General features: G+C 42.2%; 1 protein-coding gene across 1 annotated transcript in view; it reads right to left on the bottom strand.

Annotated features, from left to right (window-relative positions):
* The window catches only part of CPS1 (carbamoyl-phosphate synthase 1), a 90,972-nt gene that overhangs the window by 52,269 nt on the left and 14,401 nt on the right, over positions 1 to 24,302 (bottom strand). The window contains exons 6-19 of the mRNA XM_005427962.2: positions 20,535 to 20,624; positions 19,401 to 19,529; positions 18,734 to 18,840; positions 17,538 to 17,679; positions 15,153 to 15,230; positions 13,528 to 13,626; positions 12,755 to 12,850; positions 8,755 to 8,944; positions 7,839 to 7,996; positions 6,950 to 7,078; positions 4,532 to 4,676; positions 3,964 to 4,174; positions 2,690 to 2,888; positions 54 to 230 (exon numbers count right to left, since the gene is read on the bottom strand). Of these exons, the coding sequence (XP_005428019.1) occupies positions 54 to 230; positions 2,690 to 2,888; positions 3,964 to 4,174; positions 4,532 to 4,676; positions 6,950 to 7,078; positions 7,839 to 7,996; positions 8,755 to 8,944; positions 12,755 to 12,850; positions 13,528 to 13,626; positions 15,153 to 15,230; positions 17,538 to 17,679; positions 18,734 to 18,840; positions 19,401 to 19,529; positions 20,535 to 20,624 (1,950 nt within the window). The remainder of the gene's footprint in view (positions 1 to 53; positions 231 to 2,689; positions 2,889 to 3,963; positions 4,175 to 4,531; positions 4,677 to 6,949; positions 7,079 to 7,838; positions 7,997 to 8,754; positions 8,945 to 12,754; positions 12,851 to 13,527; positions 13,627 to 15,152; positions 15,231 to 17,537; positions 17,680 to 18,733; positions 18,841 to 19,400; positions 19,530 to 20,534; positions 20,625 to 24,302) is intronic.

Here is a 24,302-nt window from a genome sequence, read left to right as displayed (position 1 = left end):
CACCTGTCTGTTCAAACCAAGACAGTAGGCCAAGGTCTTCTATCTTTTGTTACCTTGGCTATTGCACATATCCGAGTGCTGGATGGCTCAGAGAGCTCCTTCTGGAGATCCACAGTAGCTGGCCAGGCTTTATTCATAGGCAGCTGCGAAACAAAGCCATCCACTGAGGGGTGGCACATCCTCAGGGCCTTTTGGAAGCTCTCCTCGAACGTGCGGCCGATAGCCATGACCTGGAAGGGAGAGCACATCCACATGAGCCCCAGTGAGCCAAGCCTGGCTGTGCCCTGAGCAACAGGATGGGGAGAATTTCAGCCACAAACACAAGCACACACAGAGATGGCAGCCTTGGGACTCCTCCCTAGGATAGTCCTGCTGACTGAGCCTTGGTAGCCCCACTTCTAGATCTGACTCTGCTCATGATATCAATGGGGAGTTCCAGACAAGTGACTGGTTGGTTTTTTGGTTTTGGTGGACTGCAGTCTTGGTTTCCATTTCCCTATCTGTAACACACAGGAGAGTGCTGCTCTCCTCTGTAAACTGCTTTAAGGGAAGCACTCTGGTAGAGGGAAACATTATGCAGCAGCATGGGTATAGTAATATAAAAGAATATTTCTGTTTAACAGCCCGTTAGAGATAGAAATTCACAGTGTGAATTTTAAGGTTCAGGAGAAACCTTCTCCTGCTTCCTTTAAATTACATTTAACAGTAACTCTCCCCTGTGAGGGTTCTGTTAAATGATTACTCCTCCTTGGTGTAACAGCACTGAAGGGGTTTCCCTCCTTCAGTCTTGACACCATATCTAATAAGAAAACAAGCCTTTCTGTCTAGAAATCTGTGAGGTAATAGAGCTCTTTCTCAAACTTTTACATTTTTATTTCCCAGTGCAGTGAGACCTTAACAGCATAAAAATCTTCTCAAACACAATGCTAAAAAAATGTCAAAAGAAAAAATAACATCGCTTTCTCTTTTCTCACAGCTCCAGGCCCACTGCCCAGCACAACAGAGCTCAGAAAAGGCCAGGCCAGACTGTTCAATTAATAAAAATTCAGTAGGTGCTGCAAACTGGCTTCAAGCTCAGGCCTGGGGAGATGACTGCTCCATACTAATAGAGACACAGTGGCAAGAAACTCTGTGCTTCAAAGACTCCATCTCCTACCCACAGGTCCCGCAGATTAACATTCTTGCTCCGTTCCCCCACCAGCTGCAAGCTGCATCCCTTGGGCTTCTCCATCCCTGCTTCAGCTCACCTGCCCTGTTAGAGCACTGACTCTCCCTGTATCTCTCTCCTGCCTGGAAAAGAACATAGGTTCAGGCTCTTCTGTGACAAATGGACACTGGAAGGACTCAACATCTCCTTCTGCACATGTCTATGGCCAGGAAGTTCCACAGTTGATGGTGCAACTGCATTTAGGAACTCCAGTTCTACAGAACAGTCCCAAAACCCCTAAGCAGAGAGGGTTAATATCAGGAAGCATCATCTCACTGAAAACAAAAAACCCACCTCATTACCATTAAAAGCCAAACCTGCCAATGGAAGATCAAATTCTAGTTAATCTTTCCAGTTCTGATGAAGGCTTCTTGTTCAATAACAACAATGATATTAAGAACATCTTGAGTGTCAAAATAATTTAATAAAATAACTCTTTGAAAAGACAATTGAAAAAATACACAATTATTTTTCTTTGGTAGCTGATATGTAATTAACTAATTAAGTGGGTAATTGAAATGAGTTTGTCTCATTTCCCCCTTCTTAAAACATGGTCTGAAAATACTGTTACTGTCCCAGACATCTTAAAATCCTTTAGAGATGAAGTCTTGTGGTGGTGTTTGCAGGGGTCTTAGGATGAGGGAAGAGATGAGAATGTTGACTCTATGTTTCAGAAGGCTTGATTTATTATTTTATGATATATATTATATTAAAACTATACTAAAAGAATAGAAGAAAGGATTTCATGAGAAGGCTAGCTAAGAATAGAAAAGGAATGGAATCAATAACAAAGGCTTGTGACTGACCGAGACAGTCTGAGCCAGCTCACTGTGATTGGCCATTAATTAGAAACAACTACATGAGACCAATCACAGATCCACCTGTTGCATTCTACAGCAGCAGATAATTCTTGTTTATATTTTGTTCCTGAGGCCTCTCAGCTTCTCAGGAGAAAAAAATTCTAAGGAAAGGATTTTTCAGAAAATATCATAGCTACAAAGTCTCTTACATCAGAAGTCAAAACTTGAGAGCAAGATGAAAATTTCAAGGCTGAGATCTGGCATGTGGTTTTAACACAGAGGACAAATAATTCAGGAAGAACTGAAAGCTGTTGCTCATGGGCACCACTAAAAATCTTAACACACTACTACTCATGAAATTGTACTGTAATTAACCACCACTGCAGAACCTCAAACTAAAAAAAACCTGAGAGGCCTGGAGTGGGTGTTAGGAATGAAGTCAACCCCAGCCCCAGATGATCCATAGCGATCTCTTCCTTTAGGAGTCAAATCATATTGTGATATCCAACATCACACAGTCCTAACTAATTTCTATTAATTATAGTACTGGATAAAAATAATTTGATCTTAATATATATCCTCCAATTCATTAGGTCCTTGAAGACAGACACTCTGGGGGTTTCCAAGAAAGAGAAATGGCTTTCCCAAGTGGTGGAATGGGAAGTGAGAGAGTGGCACTTGCCTCTCCCACACTCTTCATGGAGCTCCCGATGCGGTTGGAAGTGTGCTGGAAACGGTCCAGATCCCAGCGGGGTATCTTGGTCACAACATAATCCAGGCTGGGCTCAAAGCAAGCAGAGGTTTTTCCTGTCACCACATTCTTGATTTCTGGCAAGGGAATCCCCAAGGCAATTTTGGCAGCAATGAATGCTAATGGATACCTGTCAGAGAGGAGAAGCAGAGAACAGTATAGTGGAAAGAACTTTGCATTGGCAAATCCCAGGGGTGGATCCAGTTAAACAGATGTGAGGCGATTGTCCCTCCTCAACCCAAGGGAAGGCTCCTGTGCTCAAGCACAGCAGCACCCACTCAGCCTCCTACCTCAACACATTGCAGAGCTACCTTCCTAGATCTGGGACTTGCTTTTTTATCCACCATGGCTCCCCTTTCAGTGGCTGTCACATCCACTGTGAGCTCACTCTAACAGATGTTTAGCTGCAAGTCTGTCATCGAGAAAGAAAACAATCAAACGCCCACTGTCCAACAGCATGGCTTATCTCCAGCCTGCTATGGGTCTTAAATAACCATAAGAGTTGTTGAGAACTGCAAATTAGAGATTAATTTGTGCCTCTCAACAGCATCTGCAAAGTGCAATTAAGAAGCCAATTTTTAAACAGCCTGCTTTGACCATCCTTATCTTGATTAGTTTATGATTAGCCAACAAAACAAAGGCAGCTAGCAATGCCATTTGCATCAATCTGACAGACAGCTCATTAATAACTCTGCCCTCTGGGTCCCAGAGATGATTTGCAGCCAACATATGGATGCAGTGGATGTGCTTTGCAAGGATTAGGCTTCCACGCACGTGCCTCCTGGGAACTTCTCCATTTGTAGTAACAGCATCAGCAGGCTGGAATGACCTGGAGGGCTCACTAACCCCACCCTCCATCTCCCAGCAGGACCAGCTCTCCAAGGGTCAAACCTAACAGATGCTGACAAGAGCTGTTCTTAGAAGCTTCCTATGCAGAAATCTGTACCTTACTGACCTGACTGCTCCAGAGTTCTCTCTAACAGCCAGCTTCAGTCTTGCTTGATGAAAATGTGGCTACAACTCTATGTTTTAACTACATGGAAGGCAGATGCTGCAGCTCTTTTTCCCTGTAGCTGTCACCTACTTATTTAAATAATACATTGATCCAAATCCCTTCTTCTCTCTTTCTTTTCTGCTCTCCTCAATTTTTCTGTTTATTCATTTGTTTGTTCTGGAACATTTTGTTTTTTTTAAACAAATCTTACCCTGTTGCCTTGGAGGCCAAAGCTGAACTTCTGGAGAGTCTGGCATTAACCTCAATGATGTAGTACTCCAGGGAAGTTGGATGCAGAGCAAACTGGATGTTACACTCTCCCACAATGCCCAAGTGTCGGACAACTTTGATGGCACGATCTCTCAGCATCTGAAACTCCTCATTACTGAGGGTCTGGCTTGGAGCCACCACAACAGAATCTCCTGTTTGTCACAAGGTAGCAGAGAAAGGAAAATGAGAAGAAATTGTGGCCACACAATTCACTGTCTTTGCTAACACACTACTAGTAATGACATTACCAGAGATTACCACTTGTACATGAACAGCTGATAAAAAGCACAGATAGTCAGAAGCCCAGAGTTGGAGACAGGCTGGGGAATCTTATGCAAAACACAATCACAGGTGTAGGTTTAGTCTGTTTCATGCTCTATCTGGCTGTATTCAGGACCTGAGCAGTATTTTTCTAGCCCACTTTATCAATCCCAAAGCTCTGTCAATAACACCAGGCAGAACAGCAGTGCATATAAAAAGTCACTGAGCCAGCCTTTGCCCAAGCCTACCTGTATGGACTCCCATAGCATCAATGTTTTCCATGTTGCAGACAGCAATACAGTTATCAGCAGCATCTCTCACAACTTCATACTCTATCTCCTTCCAGCCAACAACTGACTTTTCCACCAGAATTTGGTTAGTCATTGCAAATGCCTGGGAAGAGGTTAGGGAAAATAAACACCTAAAAAAATCCACAACACTCCCCCAAAAACCTGCACCAAACCCCACATTAGACCATATTGCACATTTAAGACTTCTCTCCAGACATCCCAGACCAAATGAAAGATGAAAATAAGTTCATAACATTGATAACAAGCACTTTCTATTTCTCTCTTTCTTAAAAAATGCTTTACTGTGATTTGAAAGGCACATTTGAAAATATATATGGAATATGATGGGGAAAAAAAAGGGTTGGGCATGTTCTGTTTGCAACAGTGTATAAATAACAAATAGGAATATAAGAATATTTAAGGTTTCAATCATGCAACAGACACACTTTTATGTGGGTAGCCCCAAGGACTTCAATAGGAGAGCACTGCAAAAAGCAAAATGACTGAGTGATGGGAGTGTAGGTGCCAGCAAACTATGTAATTAATAGTATTAATAATGCTGCTTGTCATTGGCACACTAACCAGAGGCAAGAGTCATGATTTATTCTTAAACTAATCTTGAAAGTATTCCTCAGCACATGAGGCAAAAATGAAAAATATAGTTTGTTGGTAAATGAGCATAATCTAAGTGAATACATAGCTTTAATATTAGCAGATAGAAAACATTAATCAACACTTGCTTAAAACCCTAGAAAGTGATGGGCACATTATCAATCCATCCTTTAGCAAAGCTTCTTGTTATAATGCTGCCCATGAATCGGCTCTTCAGTCTGCTCCCATCTGTCATTAACTCAAGCTGTTACTTAAACCCTGCCCTTAGCTCAGTTGCCAAAATCACACATAAAAAAATCAAAAAGGTTAGAGGAATGGCACTTCACACTGGCTTAAGCAGGCACTGACATGGTGGGGATGTAGCAGGAACACCCAACCACTCCTGCAAACCAGCCCTGGATGCTCCTGTATCCTTTTCCCACTCAATGAGCAGACTCGGGAGACACAACCTCAAGGTCAGGTTAGCTGAACTAGCTGTGCTATCAAACACTCAGTGATCAGTTATCTGAGTTATAAACAGTTCAGTCCAGTGCCTGAAAATCCAGTTCACTGAATTACTACAAATCATAACTGCTGGGCTCTGGAAATGAGCATCCAAATTTGACTTAATTCAACAAGACCCAAATTGCTTTTCACTGTAAATTTTGAAATATCAATACTGAACTGGGAGTTGGTGTAAACTCTGAGGGACAGGAGGCCTTGCAGAGAGATCCAGATCAATTTTAGCATTAAGCCATGATTAATGGGATGACATTTAACAAGTAGAAATGCCAGACTTCAAACTTAGAATGAAGCACCACCTGGCAGAAGTAGTAACTGGGAATAGCCTGCAGACAAGAATCTGAGGGTGCTGGTAGGCATACTTTAAAAGGCAGCAGGCTTACTTTTAAAAAAATACAATTTTTGGTGATCAAAATCAGGTTTTCCTTCTGAAAAAGGTTTTGACATAAACCTGTCAGACAGCTGCACTCCCAGGGTTTATGGGTGCATTTCTGCTTCCTCTAAACACAGCCCACAAGCGAGCCTGAGCAAGTGACATGTTTCCAACCTCACCATGGATTTGTAAGGCATCTTTCTAGAGATCAGTGAAAGTTTAAGGGGCTCAGCAAACCAGAGAAAGACAAACCCAAGAATTCTAGAGACCCATAGGGATAGTGTTCTATTTCCTGAAATTCTGCATTTTTGACAAGGAAAAAAGCTTTGGATTTGTTTTCCCCAATTATCTGTTTACTTTTCCCAGCAATGTTGAAACAATCCCAGATTTTCTATAGAAAAAGAGCTGTCTTCACAGCCAGAGACAGCTGGTAGTTGTCAAATTATGAAGTATCATCCTGCTAAATGAGCTTTTGACCTAGGAGAATTACCATGTTTTGACAAAAACACAGAAGAGGCCCAAGCCTCCCAGCCTTCTGTCTCTAAAACCACGTTATCACTCAGCATTTCAAATGTTTCCACTTCTTGACACTGTTCATAATCATTTACTCTTGAAAGTAGGTGATTCTAGACCAAGGTATTTCCTTTCAGACCAAAACTAAAAAACTTGCTCAAATTATGTCTTGTCATGAATTTAAAAGATCTGTCATTGAGCCATTTTCATTTTCTGTCAGCGGGAATGATGAAAAGAGGGCAATTCCTAACCAGGGCAACATTTTACAGATAAAATGAAATGTAAGGTATGTACAATCCCAGTGTCTATGACATTAGAGTAGTATTTAAGAAAATCAGATGTTCAGATATTCCCCAAGTTTGCAGTTCCAGACATACCTTTGTACCAAGGTCCAGCAAACTTTCCTTATCAGGACAAATTCCAGACCCCAGCCCACCAAGGGCATAGGCAGAACGTATCATGACAGGGTAGCAAATCTTCTCAGCTGCCTTCAGAGCATCTTCGACCTTAAAGGAGAGGGGAATACATTTCAGAAATAGAGAGCAATTCAGATAAATAAAGTCTTCAGCTCTGGTTACAAGGTTAACTGGAAATCCCATCAGTAAGACACTAAACTGTCTGAAGATAAAATTAAAATAATAGAAGTTCACTTTATAATATTTCCTTTTTCTGCCAAATAGCAGAAAAGTGGAACATGCAGTCAAGGAGGTGATTTCTGCCCTTAGCTGTATGTGGACTTCCTTGCTGACCTGCCATGGACAATGTCCTTACATGATCTGTCTTCAGAGACTCCAGCATGAAAGAACCCCTCCCAAAGACATCCTAGTTTAAGACTTGTTTGATTTCCTCCAAACTTGAACAGATCTTTCCACCAAACCAAATTTTATGTTTTCATACTCCCATCCTCAAGAAAGATTTCAATCATGCTGATTTGGGAGATGTCCAATCCCAATTCTAAATGTCTTGTATATGATTTAAGAAAAGTACCCCTGACATGCCACATACTTTTGTGCTGCAGCACAGGAGTCACCCCAATATAATTTACTTTTCTTGCCAAATGGTAAATTAGGTTAAGTTTTTGCAGTGCTTAACTGCATTTTCACTCATTTTAAATCATGGTGACCCAGATTAATCACCAAGGAGTGCTGTACACACTACAGCATCCACAGCTGCATTCAGCTTTTGCTCTACAAAACAAGAAATATTTTTATTAAGTCAAATGGGCAGCAGTAATAGCAACCACATCTTCAAATTGATCTGATTTACCGATTCCACTGCAAGGCTGGGAGCAATCTTTTCATTTAGCTCAGTTAGTTTCTCAGAAAAAAGCTTCCTATCCTCTGTAGCCATGATGGATTCTACTGAGGTACCAAGGACTTTCACACCATACTGCTGCAGCACCCCTTGCTTGAAGAGTTCCACTCCTGCAGAGGAAACAAAGACTCAGTTCTGAGAATTGATAGTAAATGAACAATCATAGAATTAAAGAAGGACAGAATGGTTTGGGTTGGAAGAAACCATAAAGTTCACCTCATTCCAACTCCCTGCCATGGGCAAGGACACCTTCCACTACACCCCAGGTTGCTTCAGGCCCCATCCAACCTGGCTTTGGACACTTCCTGGGATCCAAGGGCAGCCACAGCTGCTCTGGGCACCCTGTGTCAGGACTTCACCACCCTCACAGAGAAGAATTTAGAGCAAAGATAGTATTCAAAAGATATCTGATTAGCTGACAACTTGTCTGGCCTCATCCACAGCTAATATTATTTTTGTCAGAACTCGAAACCATAATGTGAAATCTTCCATCCTCAAATCATGAAATTTGGGATAATACTACAGTTACCAGCTGGCCACCACCTGCACCACAGAGCAAAGCAGCACAGATGAATGTTGGTGCAGGAAGTTATATGAAGGTAACTTTTCCTTTTGATCTCTGCCTCAAGGTGGTCAGAATATCCTAAATCTAACTATCATAACGAAGATTTAAGATGAAAAGCAGGACATATGAATTACTTTCAAGTACCAAACCCAGCAATTAAATGTTAAGGTCACAACTTACGAATGACTTACACCCCCCATGGTTGGAATCTTTGCCTCTGTCCCTCAGTAGCCTGGCCAATGTGTGAGATAAAATCCATGATTCGGCCTTCATGGAGTGCCAAGGCACCTGTACCCCACTCACCACAGTTGAGAGCAGTCTGGCCACCCATGCCCAGGATTAATCCATCAGGATGCTCTGCCTTGATGACCTCAATGACAAACTGAGGAGTGATGGGGAGGAAGTAGACAGCATCAGCCTGCTTTAAGCCAGTCTCATTGGTCTGCACTGAAGCAATATTAGGATTCATGAGGACAATTTTCACATTTTCTTCCTGAAAAATTAAAATCTGTGTTAAAAATAGGCACACATGGGGAAAAAAGTTAACAGAAGCACCAGCAAGAAGAAATGGGATTTATCAAGCAGTTTACCAACAGCAGAATTTAAAAATTATGTACTGTCCTACAAGAGACTTCTGGTGTGAAGGCTGAGCCAATGCCAATTCTTTACTTTTGTGCCTGTGAATCTTGAGGGAACGGAGATTCCCACATGACTCAGAAATTTGATTGAAATTGTTTAACACACTTAGGAGTTATAAAGGACAGACAGGTACAAACTGCAGCATACTCATGTCTGTCTGCCTTTGGAAGTCAGATGAAAGGTGACAAAGCAAAAAATTTAATCAAAAGCTAATATTTTCTTGCCAAGCAGTAGGTCTTTGAAGTTCTCAGATTTTTGTTCCAACTAGTAATAGTAACAAAACCACGTTTTTTTCTTTGACTTTCCATAGAAATACCTTATAGTCCTGGTATTATCAGTTTAAAAATCTCATCCCATAACTTTTTATATTTGATACTGCACATATTAAAAGACAAACTCTGCCTTTCTATGCAAGATGAAGGTTAGCTAAAATTTTACACTGCTCTTTCTGTGTCACAGATGAGAAACTGAGATAGAGTGATAATAGATAATAAAGTTTATCTGTTTCTGCTCTAGCAGTCTTGCTGCTCGTTAGCTACAGACAGAAATGCACTAAGTTTGCTCATTAATAGAAAATTCTGAGTTGGAGCTGGGCAGATCAATCCTCCTCTCTCTTGAAATATCAGCACCTAATGAGGAAACCAACCAAGTTTTGCTAAAAATTATGAGTATGGCAAGCTTAAAAAAAAACCCACATCAACCATATAAAGTAGACATGCAGATACAGAAAATTGTTCTGCTGTTTTATTGCTAAGGTGGACAGAAAAGTGCAAAGGCTGTGGCCTCACTTTTACAGGAGCTCATTCTAATCTCCATCAGCTTCATGTAAGGTTAAAAAACTAAAAACAAACATCATTTTCAAAAAATGCGAGTTATACATGCAAATTACAATTCAAAATGTAATTTTGAATATTTATTCATGGAAGCTGTTAAAAGGTTAAAAAAATTCCCATTGAAAAGAGGAACAGAGAATATTTAAAAAATATTATAAAGAAAAAAACTGGAGAAAGTGCTATGGAGGTGTTGCTAGGATCAGTACAGAAGGTGCTATTTTCCCTCAGTTCACAATAAGCATGAAAATGCCACAGGATTTTTCTGTCTTTGTTTAAAATTTGTGATCGTTTGTCTCACTGCTTTGTGGGAACAAAAAAATAACTCACCCGGAGCAGCAGGATTCTCACTCAGAGCTCTCAGTGTTCAGGTGTTGGATAACGTTTCCTCTCCTTTCTTTGATAACTTAAAATACTGCCTTAAAGACTGGCTGTAAATTTCTGCTGACCTTTTTCCCTGGGAAAAGTTGGGTGTTTTTTTCACTGAAGCACACTTTCCTTGGAAATGTGTGGAACAGGGGAGGGAAAGAACATATAAATTCTGCAGGGAAAATATTTTGGATTTAGACAAATGATCCTTAACTGGGTATTTTTCATGGTGATGGTGAGGGAAAAGATCAAAACATTCTTCTCTAATAAATGTATTCAGAAATTCGTGGCTACAATTCTGTTGAAACAAATGGAGGAGGGGAAACTTTATCACTCTTCAACAAGCTGGACTATCTGCACATCTCAGTTCTTTCTTCCCTGCTTATCTGGGACAAGGTATCTTAAAGATCAACTAGCAGTGATGATGAGGATAATTAATGAGAGAATTAATGCCCTCTGTCCTGAGAGACAAGTTTCACTGATATCACATCATTCTGGCCCAATTGCTTGGGATGTTGGACTTTAATCCACATGCTGTTTCCTCTTGCAACACTTTAACTTCTACCTTTTTTAGTTTTTTATAAACATACAGAACTGTGTCATGGCCACCCACCCTGATGGAGACATTTTTTACAACTGAATTAAAGCAATGTATTATTAATACTCCAGAAGAGCTCCATTTCTGTTTTTGTATAAAATCCACCTGTATTCAGCTGAGTTAGGATAATCCCCACAGAAAGTTTTCCAGAAGATTTTCTAGGTGACCACAAACCAGTCTGTTGTTCACAGATGCTTCCAGGCCTTGCTCTTCAGGGGAATTTCTTGCCTTTTATGAACATTTTTTCAGATACAGATTTACTGACTGTGGAAGTTCCATCTCCTCAAGACTTTTTAGTCTTTAAAAGAAGCACCCATTTAAGTATCCAGGACTGAATATCAGTATCAGCACCTTCTTATAATGAATCAGCATCCAAGAGCCAAGCCAGAGCAGCAGCACACAGAAGAATGAATCAGAACATCAGCACTGAGAAAGAATCAGTGCTGATTCATAACAAACCAACAAAAAAAAAAAAAAAATCAAAAAAAATGAAGAAGTCTAAGGGAAAAGAAATTTCTCTCCCAGCCATGTTCTGCAGCTTTTCCTGGCTGGGCTGACCAGCCACTCCTCTCTCACATGCAGCCCTGAATGCTTCTGCCAGAGGCAAGGTCAGGAAGGGCAAGCTCTGCCTCTGGATCAGTCCACAGATCACAGCAGCTCTTGGGCAGCCATGTGAAGGGGAAGGACTCTGTGGGAAGTCAAGCTGGGGAGGTTTATCACTAAAAAAAAACCACTTTCTTCCACAACCCCAACAGAGTTTAAAGGCCAAAGAGGGGGAAAAAAACCCAAACAAACAAAAAACAAAACAAAAAAAAGCCCCAAACCAAACTTTAAAAAAAAGGAAACAGCCCTTTTCCAAATGCATCATATTGACACTCCCCAACTCTGGGATCCTCCACTCCTGGCCTGTACTTGTCCCTTGATGATCTTGGGGTCAATTTGAACCAGTAGCCAGCAACAGCAATACAGCACACAAACAACACACATGCAATACAAGATGTGTTGCAACATGGGGATGAACCAGAGCAGCCCAGATTATATTTAACATTACTAAAACTGATTTTTTTGTTCCTTCACTCCAGGGCCAGCAAAGGAATAGAATGTTTGTGGCATCAGGACAGCCTCAGAACCACTCACAACCATCACCTCATCTGAAGGCAGCTGCTACTTCTGCTCTGACTCTGTCAGGGCTGTGCAAGCTCCCACTTCCTTCTTCACATGAGGTTAGACATGAACTTGGGACTCAGGTAACTCTTACCTCACCAGTAATAACCCCATCACAGGACATTCTACCCTTCTACACCTTCTCCTAGCATGAGCTTTTGCCCCAGTAACCTTTCTAGGACCTGTTCTGGAAACAAAACTTGACATAAATGACCTTTAAAAAATTCATCCCATTTAAAAGAAATGCTGTTTAGAAAACCTGCCTTGATGAGAGGTTCTTTTGTATAGCAGCAGCCAACCGTTCAGCTGTTGTTGGTTGTCTGCCCTGCAGTGTGTTGACAGACCACAAAAGTTCCAGATTCTCACCTCAGGTACATCTGACCATCTTCTCCTCCTCCTCCATTTCCATTCAGTTTAACAAGCCTGGAGCAACCAGGCACACATCACAAATAACAAGCTGCTTGAAGACTGTGGTGGATATCCCAAGAACATCTCTCTTTGGAAGATAATTCTGAGTGGTTAACTCACATCACCCAACCAGCAAGTTCACCAACAAAAATTGTTTATTTTCCCTATGGTTATTTATTCTCACCAGCTTCCTTGCCCCAGCTGGACACAGTTGGAGGATCAGCTGGGCAGTGAGAAGGGAAAGATGAGGTTATAAACTTAAAGAACTCTGTATATTTTCACAGGATCTCCTCACCTTCAAGGCTTTCACAGCCTGTGATCCAGAGTAATCAAATTCCCCTGCCTGGCCAATCGACAGACCCCCGGATCCTAGAATGAGAACTTTGGAGACCTGCAAGTGTCAAATGGCATGAAAACAATCAGTCCCAGTGTGGGGGATGCTGAAATGAACAGAGACTGTGCAGCACTGAAAAGTCTTAAATTACACAACATGAGTTTTCAAAAAAGAAGTTGCTTTCAGAATCACCCCAGTTTTACTTCTTGGAGTATTTCCACTGGAATTCTCCCATATATCTCCATTTAGAGAAACATGGGGGTCATGGATAGAGCATACGACAAACATGTCAATTGTATCATGTGCTTATAGACAACAATGTATCCCTTTGGCTACCCACAAAATCCTGCTGCGCCTAAGACAGCAATTGTATGAAATTCAGCTCACATTAGAAGTTCAGACTTATTTGCTAAGCAACCAAGCACCAACATTATACTGCTGGCATGAAATCTCATGGCCAGATTATCCCAGGGCACCTCATTATACTGCTATGAGAGCACCTTTCTCAGGAGAACTGCAAAGAAAATACATGAAAAATCAGAACTTAAAACTCTTTCAAAGAAAAGAGAGTTAATAACACAAGAGAGGCCAGATGACTGTGAGATAAGCAGCTGTCAGGACTTTTATAAGAGAAGCCTCCTTTGACTTCCATGTGCTATTTCATTCTGTGGGTTCAGTAGGAATTAACTTGCTCCCAGGCTCACTGACAGGCATGAAAATATCTGTACACTGACCTCCACTCTAGAAGCTGTCACTCCAGCCTTGGGAAGGACCAAGGGAATGGTGGTGCCTTTCCCTCTCTTAACCAGGGAAATAAACGAATCAAATAGGAACTAGGAAAAACAAACACATGTATTTACTGTCAAAGCTGAACTCCATATATACCAAGCAAAGAAGGAAAAAAACAGGTCATTTGTGAATTCATGCAATCAGCTCTGCTCTGCTGCCTTCAGCAGGCAGATTTACACCATCTCAGAGAGGAAATCATTATTTGAAATTTATATAACAACTTTGACATATCTGACAAAGCTGCATTCAAGAAAGTGAGGTCATAATCAGGAAGAAAACACACATCAATCATGTCTGTGTGCTCAGCTTCTCTGCGGCTGCCAGTGCAAGGAGTGAACGTGCACCAAAAGCTAAAACACAGAGGAGCACACACTGAACTAGCTCAGGGAACCAAAAGCTAAAACACAGAGGAGCACACACTGAACTAGCTCAAGGAACCATCTGGAATGGTGCTTACTACAGAGCAGGGCTCTGAGCAGGGATAGCTAAACATCAGTTGTGCAAAATCAGTGTTGAACTTCCAGAAGAGGTACCAGAAAAGGGCTCTCCAAGCAGGCAGGGCAGGCAGCAGGACCCTCAATGGGATCAGGCAGCTACAGGCAGTGGGACAGGCTTCCCCACACCTACCAGCTTTCTGCCACACAGCCCTGAGGCTGGCTGACTGCTGGGATTTACCTGGGAAAGAGTATGGATGAATCCTGCAAGCCTGTCAGGACAGGCTCTATCTCATCACACCATCCCAGCAGTGGGAGTGCACAGACTTGGAGAAGACACACAGCTGAGTTTTGGAGTTCTCTGATATATACTAGTCAATCAGATTGCTATAAAAGTTCCAGATATCAAGAGATTTACTTGCAGATTTAATCAACATCATCAAATTAAGATTAACATAAGCATTTCTAGGTATTCTTCTATCTTTGTCTCTCAGGAAATGCTAAATAGTTTATTTATGTTCAGACATGCTTCCTCTGCCTTCCACATCCCCTGATGCTGCTTAGTCATATTCTGTGACTATGCAACCAGTTGTTACAAAATTTGTGTGAAGTCACAGATGGGGGATTAAAATTTCATTTCACTTAGGAGAACCAGAGTGAGGAAGTATGAATCCATTTACATAACTCTACAGTAATTATAAAATTTGAAAGTGGAACTAAAGTATATTAGAAAGTTAATGATTTTATTACAAAGCATCTGGCTAGTATTTTTTTACATTTAAGATAAAATCCTATTCCTTTTGCAGTCTCTTTTGCAAGAGATTTCAGCCTGATCCTGCACAGGTTTAAACACTTTAGTAACTTCCAACACAGATAATCCCAGCAGGACTCAATACATACACACGATATGAATGGAATCACTGATCCAAAGCACTAAGAAGTCAATAGAGCTCTTGCTGCTGATTGTAATTAGCTCCAGATCAAGCTAAGCAGACACAAGCCTATGCATGACTGGGATCCTGACACTGCCAGACCCAAGATTTAGGGCCACCCCCACCAACTGGTACAGAGGCTGATAAACATCTGCACTCACAAGGCCATCAGAAAGCAAGCCCAGATCATCCCCCATACATTACCTCTGTGTCCCTTGGCCCAGGATTTGCATCTGGATAGAACTGCACTGTGAAAATCGATCTGCTCTCATGCATAATTCCCTGCAGGAATAAAAGGACTCTCTTAAACACCTCCTGACAAGCAAGTGAACAGAAAGCCACACCTTACTCCTGCAAGCACTGGAGGCCAAAGGACTGATGTGTTTCCAGGGGCTGTCAAACTGACACCCATTTCATTCCCAGTCTCCTGCTCTGCTGTTAACCCTGCAGGGCCTGTGAAAGGCTCAGCTGCCCATGAACTGGGGGGCACAGTGGAGACAGAGCTTTCACTGCAACATCAAACTCTGATAAGCTGTAAGCATCTGACAGAGCAGCTACACAGGGCAGAGAAGAAAAACACACCTGGCAAGAAAAGATCACCTGGGACAATGAATGGTTTAACCATCCCAAGCTGATTGGTTCTGTCATAGAAAAAATTTTGGTCACGCTCCTGATTCCCATAATTCATTTTAAATGCTGACACAGGGTTGGCCAGAGACATGAAGGGGACCATTGTTGTGGACAAACAACAGCTATGAAGGACCTAAACTGAGTTTAGAGACAGTGTTTGTAGTTTCAGTTAGAGCCAGGGAAAAAGGATTTCTCATTTGAGTGGCCTGATAGCACCAAGAAGCAAGATCCAGTGGGAGATCACCCATAGGTGTCATTGCTCATGGTCCCCAATTCCAGACAGGGGTAGAGAAGTTCCTCAAGAGGAAATTCAGGGAAAAGTAGCCCTGATGCAACCTGCTTCCCCTTAGGAATGGACAAAGGAGCCCAAACAGTCTCACATAGAGCCACAGTGCCATCCAGAGCTCCAGGGTGGGATGCCAGGATAGGACAGAGATGAGAGATGAGCTACTGACCACAACCTTATGCCATGAATTTCTGCTCTCAGAGTAAAGAATCCCATCAGTCTGTCACATTTTCTCTCAATGCTATGTTCCTTGTAGTTACATATAAATGTATGTAAAAACTTTTTAAAATGTAAAAATGTGTTTAAAAACTTTTAAAAACGTTCAGTCCATGCCTTGTCAGTGTTTGAAAACCTGTGCTGGCCCTGTCCAGCTGTGATAGATCAGGTCTAAAGCAAACATGAAAGTCCTGGGAATGAATGGGTTTAGTTTGTCAAGACAGTGATAATAAACTCATTTCAAAATTGAGATGAACAGCTGTAGATTTTTTTGCATCAATGTTTTGCTTGTCAAAATTTGCCTATGTTTAGATACCTCTCTGTTTAGATATCCTTCTATAAGGATAAAGAAAACAGCAAATGACAAACCAAACTTATTCTAAAATCATCAGATGGGTAGCTCAGAACAGCACTGTTTAATCTGCCAGACTTGATAGTGAGCATTCATACAAAACAAGAGAGAGGCAGGCATATTTCCATGAGGGAACCTGCTTTTGGAAATACCTTCTTTCATTGATTTCCTGATAACTAACAAGATGTTACAAACTTGCACAACACTGGGCATCATGGAAAAGATCTGATGTGGGCAATTAGAAGCCTGAGATCTCAAAGATGGATGTCACTTGACACTGGATTTTATCTCGGATCATGTAAGCTATTCTCTAGGGGCAGGCCCTCTTCCTCATGACTTCAGTAATTGGAATTATATTTACAATAACAGACCAAATCAGATAGCAATGATATCCCTTTTCTGTGCTGGGCAGCGCAGAAACAACACAACAAACTGGTGACACAGGCTTGCACTGCTGTGGCACAAACCCTAAGAGAATGGTTGCCACTGTCATATTTTCTGGAAAAATCCCTCCACCAGGATTTCTTCTCCTGGGAAGCTGAGAAGCCTCAGAGAAAAATGAAAACAATAATTATCTCATTTGCTTCTCCTGTGTTTTCCTGCTTTGGAATGTGGTTGGAGATTGTTCATTCAGCATGTGAATTGTTTTTACTCTATGACAAATCACAGTCAGGCTGTGTCAGGACTCTGGAGAGAGCCACACGTTTTTCATTAGGATCTTGTTAAGCCTTCTGTAAGGATCCTTTTTCTATTCTTCAGTATAGCATTCTTTATTATAATAATAAATTAGCTTTCTAAGAACATGGAGTCAGATTCATCTTTCTCCACCAGGATAGGGGACCTTGAAAATACCACAAATGGTAGCTAAGTGACCAACACCAGCAGTGGGGAAATCATGGAAATTAATAAGGCTTCTGTTCAGGGAAATGATAAAGTCACTGCTGCAATCCAGTGCAGTGGGGCTGGTACAGTGGGGTATCCATCTTACCCTGGCTGCAAAGCAGGGCTCCAAGTAAAGCAGATGGTCAAATCAACAAATTTAGCCTTGATAATGTGAGAGCAGGCTTACAGGAGGTGAAATAGGGGTTCTCTGTGCAGAGCTCACCTCATTGGTGTGGTCATTGGCATTCACAAAGAGAGGCTTCCAGCCAGGAGGGAGGGAGGAGCCATCGATGGCATAGCCATGGTTCTGAGCAGTGATCACAGCCTGGCCACTCACTGCATTCAGGATAGGCTGGTTCTGGCCTCTGCAAGAAAAAGGGATCAGAGGACACAAGTGCCAAATGTTTTCAAGTGCCACAATTAGGAGGAGTTAGTAACTGTGGGGCCATACATAACAGTGCAATAGTAGCAGTAAAATATTTGCAGCCAATCTCAAAATGATAAATCCTAGGAGAAACTTTGCCATTCTTCAGTCTGATAGGGATAGATTACATCAAATACTTTCAAAAAATGCTCAAAAAAAGCAGAGCATCACATGGCAGTAGTCCTGGATTGAAAGATAATGTGTGTATTCTATTTGCCATCTGTCAGAGGTGGGGCAGTTCTTTTCTGTTCATTGGGCAGTTTTCTTGATCTCTTCCACACCCAATCCTCCCTCCAGGAGATCTCTTTTTTTCATTGCCACTGAGTGTCCCTGCATGGCTGATAAAATGCCGCCATCCCACTGGGAGATGCTCTGCCCAGGGGAGGAGCCAAGCATCCCTGCCTGGATACAATCTGACATTTGGAACAGCACAGCAGCCTTTGCCCACTGCATTCCCAGAGGGAGCCCAGGCCCATCTCCAGCACCCCTGGAGCTTCAGAGGAAAACTCCCCCCTTGTGCAGGATCCTGCTCCAGCAGAACCACAGCTGGCACTGCAGGAGGGCTGAGCCACCATGGAATGGGACTGTGCCAGCACCCTGACACACAGGGGGTCAGCTCCTGTTCTCCCTCTGTCATTAGAGCTTTTTTTGTTGTTTGTACTATTACATTTGTATTTTTAGTTTTCCTAGTAAAGAGCTGTTATTCCTACTCCCGTATCTTTGCCTGAGAGCCTCTTAACTTCAAAATTATAGTAATTTGGGCAGAGGGGGTTTACATTTTCCATTTCAGGGGAGGCTCCTGCCTTCCTTAGCAGACACCTGGCTTTTCAAACCAAGACAGCAGTTTAAATGAAAGCCAAGGAGAATGGCTGGGAGGAAGTGGCAATGTTACTGAGATGCCAGATGCTCCTAAGGCAGCTCAGCAGCAGAGCACTGCTGTTCCACAGCCCTTTCCTGTGCTGAGCTGCTCTGTCTGGGAACAAGAGCTGCCTCACCTGTTGGCCATCTGCATCTTGTAGGAAGTGGCTCCAGCTGCTATTCCAGTGATTAGATGCCCCATGCTAATTCCAAACAGGGGCTCTGGGCGACTGCTCTCCAGGACCTAAAATGAAAAGGTTTTCAACAGATATTGGAGTGTCTCTGTCCAGCAATTCCAGCATAAACCATGCCAGCTCCCCCACAGACTTGGGAAAAAGCTCAATGCCAGAGTGGCAACAGCCCATGAAGGAAACTTTCCTCCTTTCCTCTGGTTCAGAGAGAAGCCTCAGAGCACAGCTTGGTGTCAGACTACTCACAGGGAATAAGCAATGACACTGCATTACAGACATTTAGTGACATTATTCCAAGTGGAAGCTCTGAAACCAGTGCTGTTCTTTCCTAAGAGGACCTGAAAGAGCACAGGGTACTTCAAGGCACTGGTATGGGGTAATTGTGGTCACCAATTGTGGAACCATGTATTGTTCCCCAAGGTGTGTAAAGCCTTGTAGTAACTATTGGGCTGGAGACAAATCCCACCAGTCCAAGATGAGGAATATTCCAGGCAGCTGAAATGTCTGAACAACATTTGGCCCATAACAGGTTAGTACAGCCTACTGCTTCTTCAAGTACTTGAAAAAAAGGCAAATTAAAAAGTATAATCAGCCTATAGGTATTGCACTGTACCTTTCTGACATTCTGAATCACTTCCTGGGCCTTCATGGGATCCCCTGGACCTCCAGAAATTATGAGTCCATCGTAATCCATGCCAGTGAAATCATGGTCCCATGGAACCAAGTGCACTTCTGCACCTCGCTTTAAAAAAACAAACAAAAACCAAGTAAGGGAGTCAGAAATGAAGGGAGGAGGGAAACAAATTTTTGTAAGGAGGTTCTTCCTATGCTCTGATGTCCCAGAGCTCGAGTTTGTATTTCAGTCATCAGTTATCTCCTTTTCCCATGGTCAGCTTCTCTCCACTATCTGACCATATTACTTTCACAAAACGGACAGACTTGGCCCCTTGGAGCCACCTCAGTGTTTGTCAAGTGACTCTGAAATTCAATGATGAGATCAAAACTTACTAATGGAAAGCAAAGTAAGTGTGTATGCACACATGTAACATACACATCAAAACTGACACAAACATCCATATTCATTAAAAAATTGAATCAGGGAAATCCTGTGCATCTAGAGAATATGAGGACATGCCTTCTGTCCTCCTGTGTGGCTAAAGAAGCTAGAACTGCTACATCACTGCTAAAAACAGGAAAAGCTTTTCACAGAATTCTAGAATCAAAGAATAACTTGGGATTCATGAGCCTCATGAGGTCATCAGGTCCAATCTCTGCACAAAGCAAGGGTAATTTCCACTTTAAGGCAGGTTGCTGAGAGCCTAGGGAAGCTGTGTTTTTAATATCTTCAATGATGAACATTCCACAGGTATTCTGTGCCTGTTTCAACCATTCACCACCATCATTGCATTTTCCCCACATTTATTCATTTTTAACAATGTTGGTTTGACCTTCCTCCATTATTCTTTAGAGAAGTTGTGCCTCATGTTTTGAAAACTCATCTTTTGGGGTTCTTCCCATGGCTGAGAGGCTGCTGTACAGGTCCTCTTCCTTATCCCCTCAATACACTGTGCCAAGTGCAGAAAACACCTCCCCCAGTGCATAAAAATCATCCTAAAAATTGTGCCTCAATTTAGGAGGGCAACTAACTTTAAAATGCATATGTCCAGGTGGAAGGAAGGCTGGTGAGTACAGGTGAGGCTCTTGCCAAAGCAAAACAAGTGACAAGGGACATCAAGTACTGACCCACCTTTACCAACAGACGGATAACGTTGTGCTTCAACCCACAGTCAACAGCTACAACTTTGATTGGATTCCCTCTGCCATAAATCTTGACTTCCTATAAGAAGACAGATCATGTTGTAAATGACAGATCATGCCCTGTCCCCAAAACACAAAGATGGGCAGTAGAATAACTTTTCACCAATGTGCAGCAACTGCTACTTAATTTCTGTGGAAATCTCCAGGAATACTGCAGACCTTAGTGCTTCCTTCATCTTTCTGTAAGGAAAGTAGAAGTTATAATGCTGATTTATATACTGCTGATTAGAGTGATGCCTTAAGGTTTTAAGTTTTTCTGTTCTGTTTTGGTGTGCAGCTTTTAGCTTTAAGTATTAAGTGTTACTGATCTTTCCACGGGGTGGCGAAGACAAAACAATCCTATTCCAGCTGGAGACTCAAGGAAAATCTTTTCAAACTTCAGGCCCAAAGCATAAACAATGTGAAAAGGGAGGGCAGGCAAGCAAGCAAGGAGGATGAAACTTCATCATTTGAAGCTATTAATTGGACAGTTAACTCCTATATGGCAAATGGACTAAAAGTTATAAAAATGTGAGATCTCATGACCAAGCCCTCTTTTGCTTCTTTCTTGAAGCCATCCATGCAGAGTGTGCCAGGGTGTGGCCTTTGAAGGCACTTCAATAAATACCCACTTTATTCCTCTTAACTCTTAGTCTCTAGCCCAGTCAGAGCAGAGCACAGCACAGCTGGGGACAGCTGGGAATGACCTTCTGTGCACAATGGCACTACAGAGCAGGCCAGGCCTGTCACCATGCACGTTTGTATGGGCCTGGCAGTTTTATCTCACCACTTCTCCTCTTCCAGCTACTGTTCCTTAACCCATTCCACAAGACAAATTGACACCAGTCCCAAATCTGGACACCATGCTTTGTACACCCAGTTACCTACTGGTCACAGCCAGAATGGAAAAAAATGAAGTCAAACCAACATATGTTATATGGCCTTGGTAACTGTGCCATTGTCAGACAGCTCTAGCACTAATGTAAAGTTATTTATGGACAGCTTCTTTCTGAAGCCTGCTGAATTATTTTACTTGCTACATGACTAGAGGCAGCAGTTATTGATGTTATTCATCAATAAGCACATAAGGCTGCCTTATTCCTCCTAAAAACAAACTCTGTGCTTACCTTCAGTTACATTCCGCTTCTGAAAGCTGATATTGACAAATGTATTTTGCCCAAAGTGCCTTTTCTCTTGGGAATCATGGAAAAAAACAATTTTTTTTCCTCTTTTACACCAAGTACTTCCCTTTTAATCAGCTTCCCTGGCATCTGTATCTCACATCTGGACCTCCTTATAAAAAGATACTAAAATCCATGTCCAATATGGCTGGTGCAGGGTGACAAACTGAATTTTTTAAAAGGAGAAATATGGCCAGCCAGAAGGAAAGACATCCCCTCAGCAGATAATTCAAGATGAAGTTTGTTAACAGAATATTGCAACTCCTCGCCATGTGTTACACTAACCCAGTTCTTGTTTGAACTTTTATCTTTGCAGAGATTGAAATGCAGAGGTTTCTAGTGATGCCTTAGGATTCAGCTTTTATATTTTTCAGATCCTATACTGCTTTAGTGCCTTACTCTAAAACTCTATAGCCTGTCAGCTGCTGTTCTCCTGTTTTATTCAGACAAAACAATTCCTCTCTAGGCCTGGAACTCAAGGGCACCTTCACACTCAAAAAACAAAAGTGAGTTGCACATAAGCAGATTCAGCTTCCAACAGTCCACAGTGGAACTGTATCACTCCACAGGGATTTTATGGGCCCTCTACCTGCTGTCCTTCAAGCTGCTGGGTGGTGGGTTTCAGAAATCCCAAAAACATTAAGGTGTTCAGTTCTCACAGAAACTAGTTTAGTGTCCTGTGTCAGAGACCGCTAAGAAAAATTCACTGTCCTTTTCAAAAGGAGTTTTTGAAGATCCCTCATTTCTCACAATATCCATACTTAATAACAAAATATCATGAAGCAAAGACCTCCTTCAAAGGCTCTCCTTAGCTGTTCTCATGACCCGAGGGAGTCGTGGGGCAACACTACTTCAAGTACTTTGATCAGCCTTACTTTCAAAACTCTTCCTACTCAATTTATTAGCTATGATTTGTTACAACACTTCCTTCAGCAGCAAGACTGATTTCAGATGTTGCTGTCTCCACAACCCACTTGTCACACTCTGTCCTGTCCTCTGTCCAGAGACCTGACCTGTCCCCTGCATCTGGCCAAGAAACCAGACTGGGAGCTGGATCAGAGAACTGTTAAAACCCATTCCTTCTAAAGCCAGAGGATTTCCCTCACCTGTTCACAGCACAGCCCATAAAGAACTGTCCCAGACTGAAGGGATTATGTGAGAGGGATGCAAACCAGTGGTTAGGAAGAGCAAAAGCTCCTGCTGGTACTAGTGCTGAGAGCAAAAGCAGTACATGGACCTGCATGTGTGGAGAGATGTGACATTTTAGCTTGGACTGGTTGCCTGTCTCATCTGCTCTGCAACCCTGATGATCACATGCACCAAAAAATTCTCCAACAAGAGTGCTTGCAGAACACTGTCAGTTTTCCACACTCCTTGCCCTGGGTAGACAATGTTAGCAAGCACAGTCTGTATCACTAACATTTAATCAAGGTGGCAGGGGGTGGGTGGGATATAATAAGAAAATCAATCACTCCTAGTGTACAATAGATAAGCAGATTCCAGATCATACTGTATGCTGATTTACATGAAAATCACCATTTGGCAACAGATGGATTATCATGTCCAGTAATTACCACATTAAACAGCTTACCTCATTTACAAATTATATGTGATATTGTTTTTTAAGCCTATAAAATGAAGTTATAAACATAACAAGACTGCCAAAGTGCTGTTAATCTTATTGCATCTCCCTTTAAGAAGCTATTTTCAGCATCTTTACAGTAATTCTGTCTCAGTAATTGCACAGTTTAGCATCAGCAATCTTACCTGTTTCTGAGATTTACTGACACAAAATGGCTCCACCTGCGCCTTGCAATCCTTGATCACAACCGCAGTAAGCAACTGCCATCCTTCTGTGTAGCACCAAGGCCCTGACTCAAAATACAGTGGAGGTGCTGGCATGAGCTGGGGAAATCCCCCAGGATGAGATTTGCAAGGCAGCCTTTGTATTGCAGTGGCATCCCAGGATGCCAGTTACTACTGTAGATCCAAGATTTGGAGATAGAGAGTGCTTCAAGCTCCCCCTTTCTTGCTGACCAATCTGTTCAGGACTGCTTTTCACCCATACCATGAACACACTGGCTTGTGTGCAGAACAGTACAAAAGCAACTATTTGCAGAGCTCTTCCAGAGCTTCACTGATCTTGAGGGAACTGCAAACACCATAACAAGCAGGGAATTTGCAAAAGGGACTCATACATCAGTTCTCACTTCTTAATGGGATTAAGCATCCTGGACACTCCTTATCCCCCAATTAAACCCCTGAAAGGGCCACCATTTAAGACAATGGAACTTGCATTGGTACAAGAACAGTGACTATTTTTTAGTGTGGGCTTGGTTTCCTACATCCCTGTCACAGCACATGTCACAGTTGAGACAGCCACAATACACAGAGCATCACCACACAATTTCAGAAAGCTTCAACCCACACACAGTAACACCTCACCACTTCAGCAGGCTGCAAGCATCTGCCCTTCTTGTTCTTCAGCGCAGCCTTTTATCCCCTCCTGTTGATGCACTGCACCTGTGTGCCCTCTG

This window comes from Geospiza fortis, unplaced genomic scaffold (assembly GCF_000277835.1).
Source record: "Geospiza fortis unplaced genomic scaffold, GeoFor_1.0 scaffold461, whole genome shotgun sequence".
NCBI classification, from domain to species: Eukaryota; Metazoa; Chordata; class Aves; order Passeriformes; family Thraupidae; genus Geospiza; species Geospiza fortis.
The sequence above is the reverse complement of the archived record's forward strand: the minus strand, read 5'-3'. Positions and strand labels throughout refer to the sequence as shown.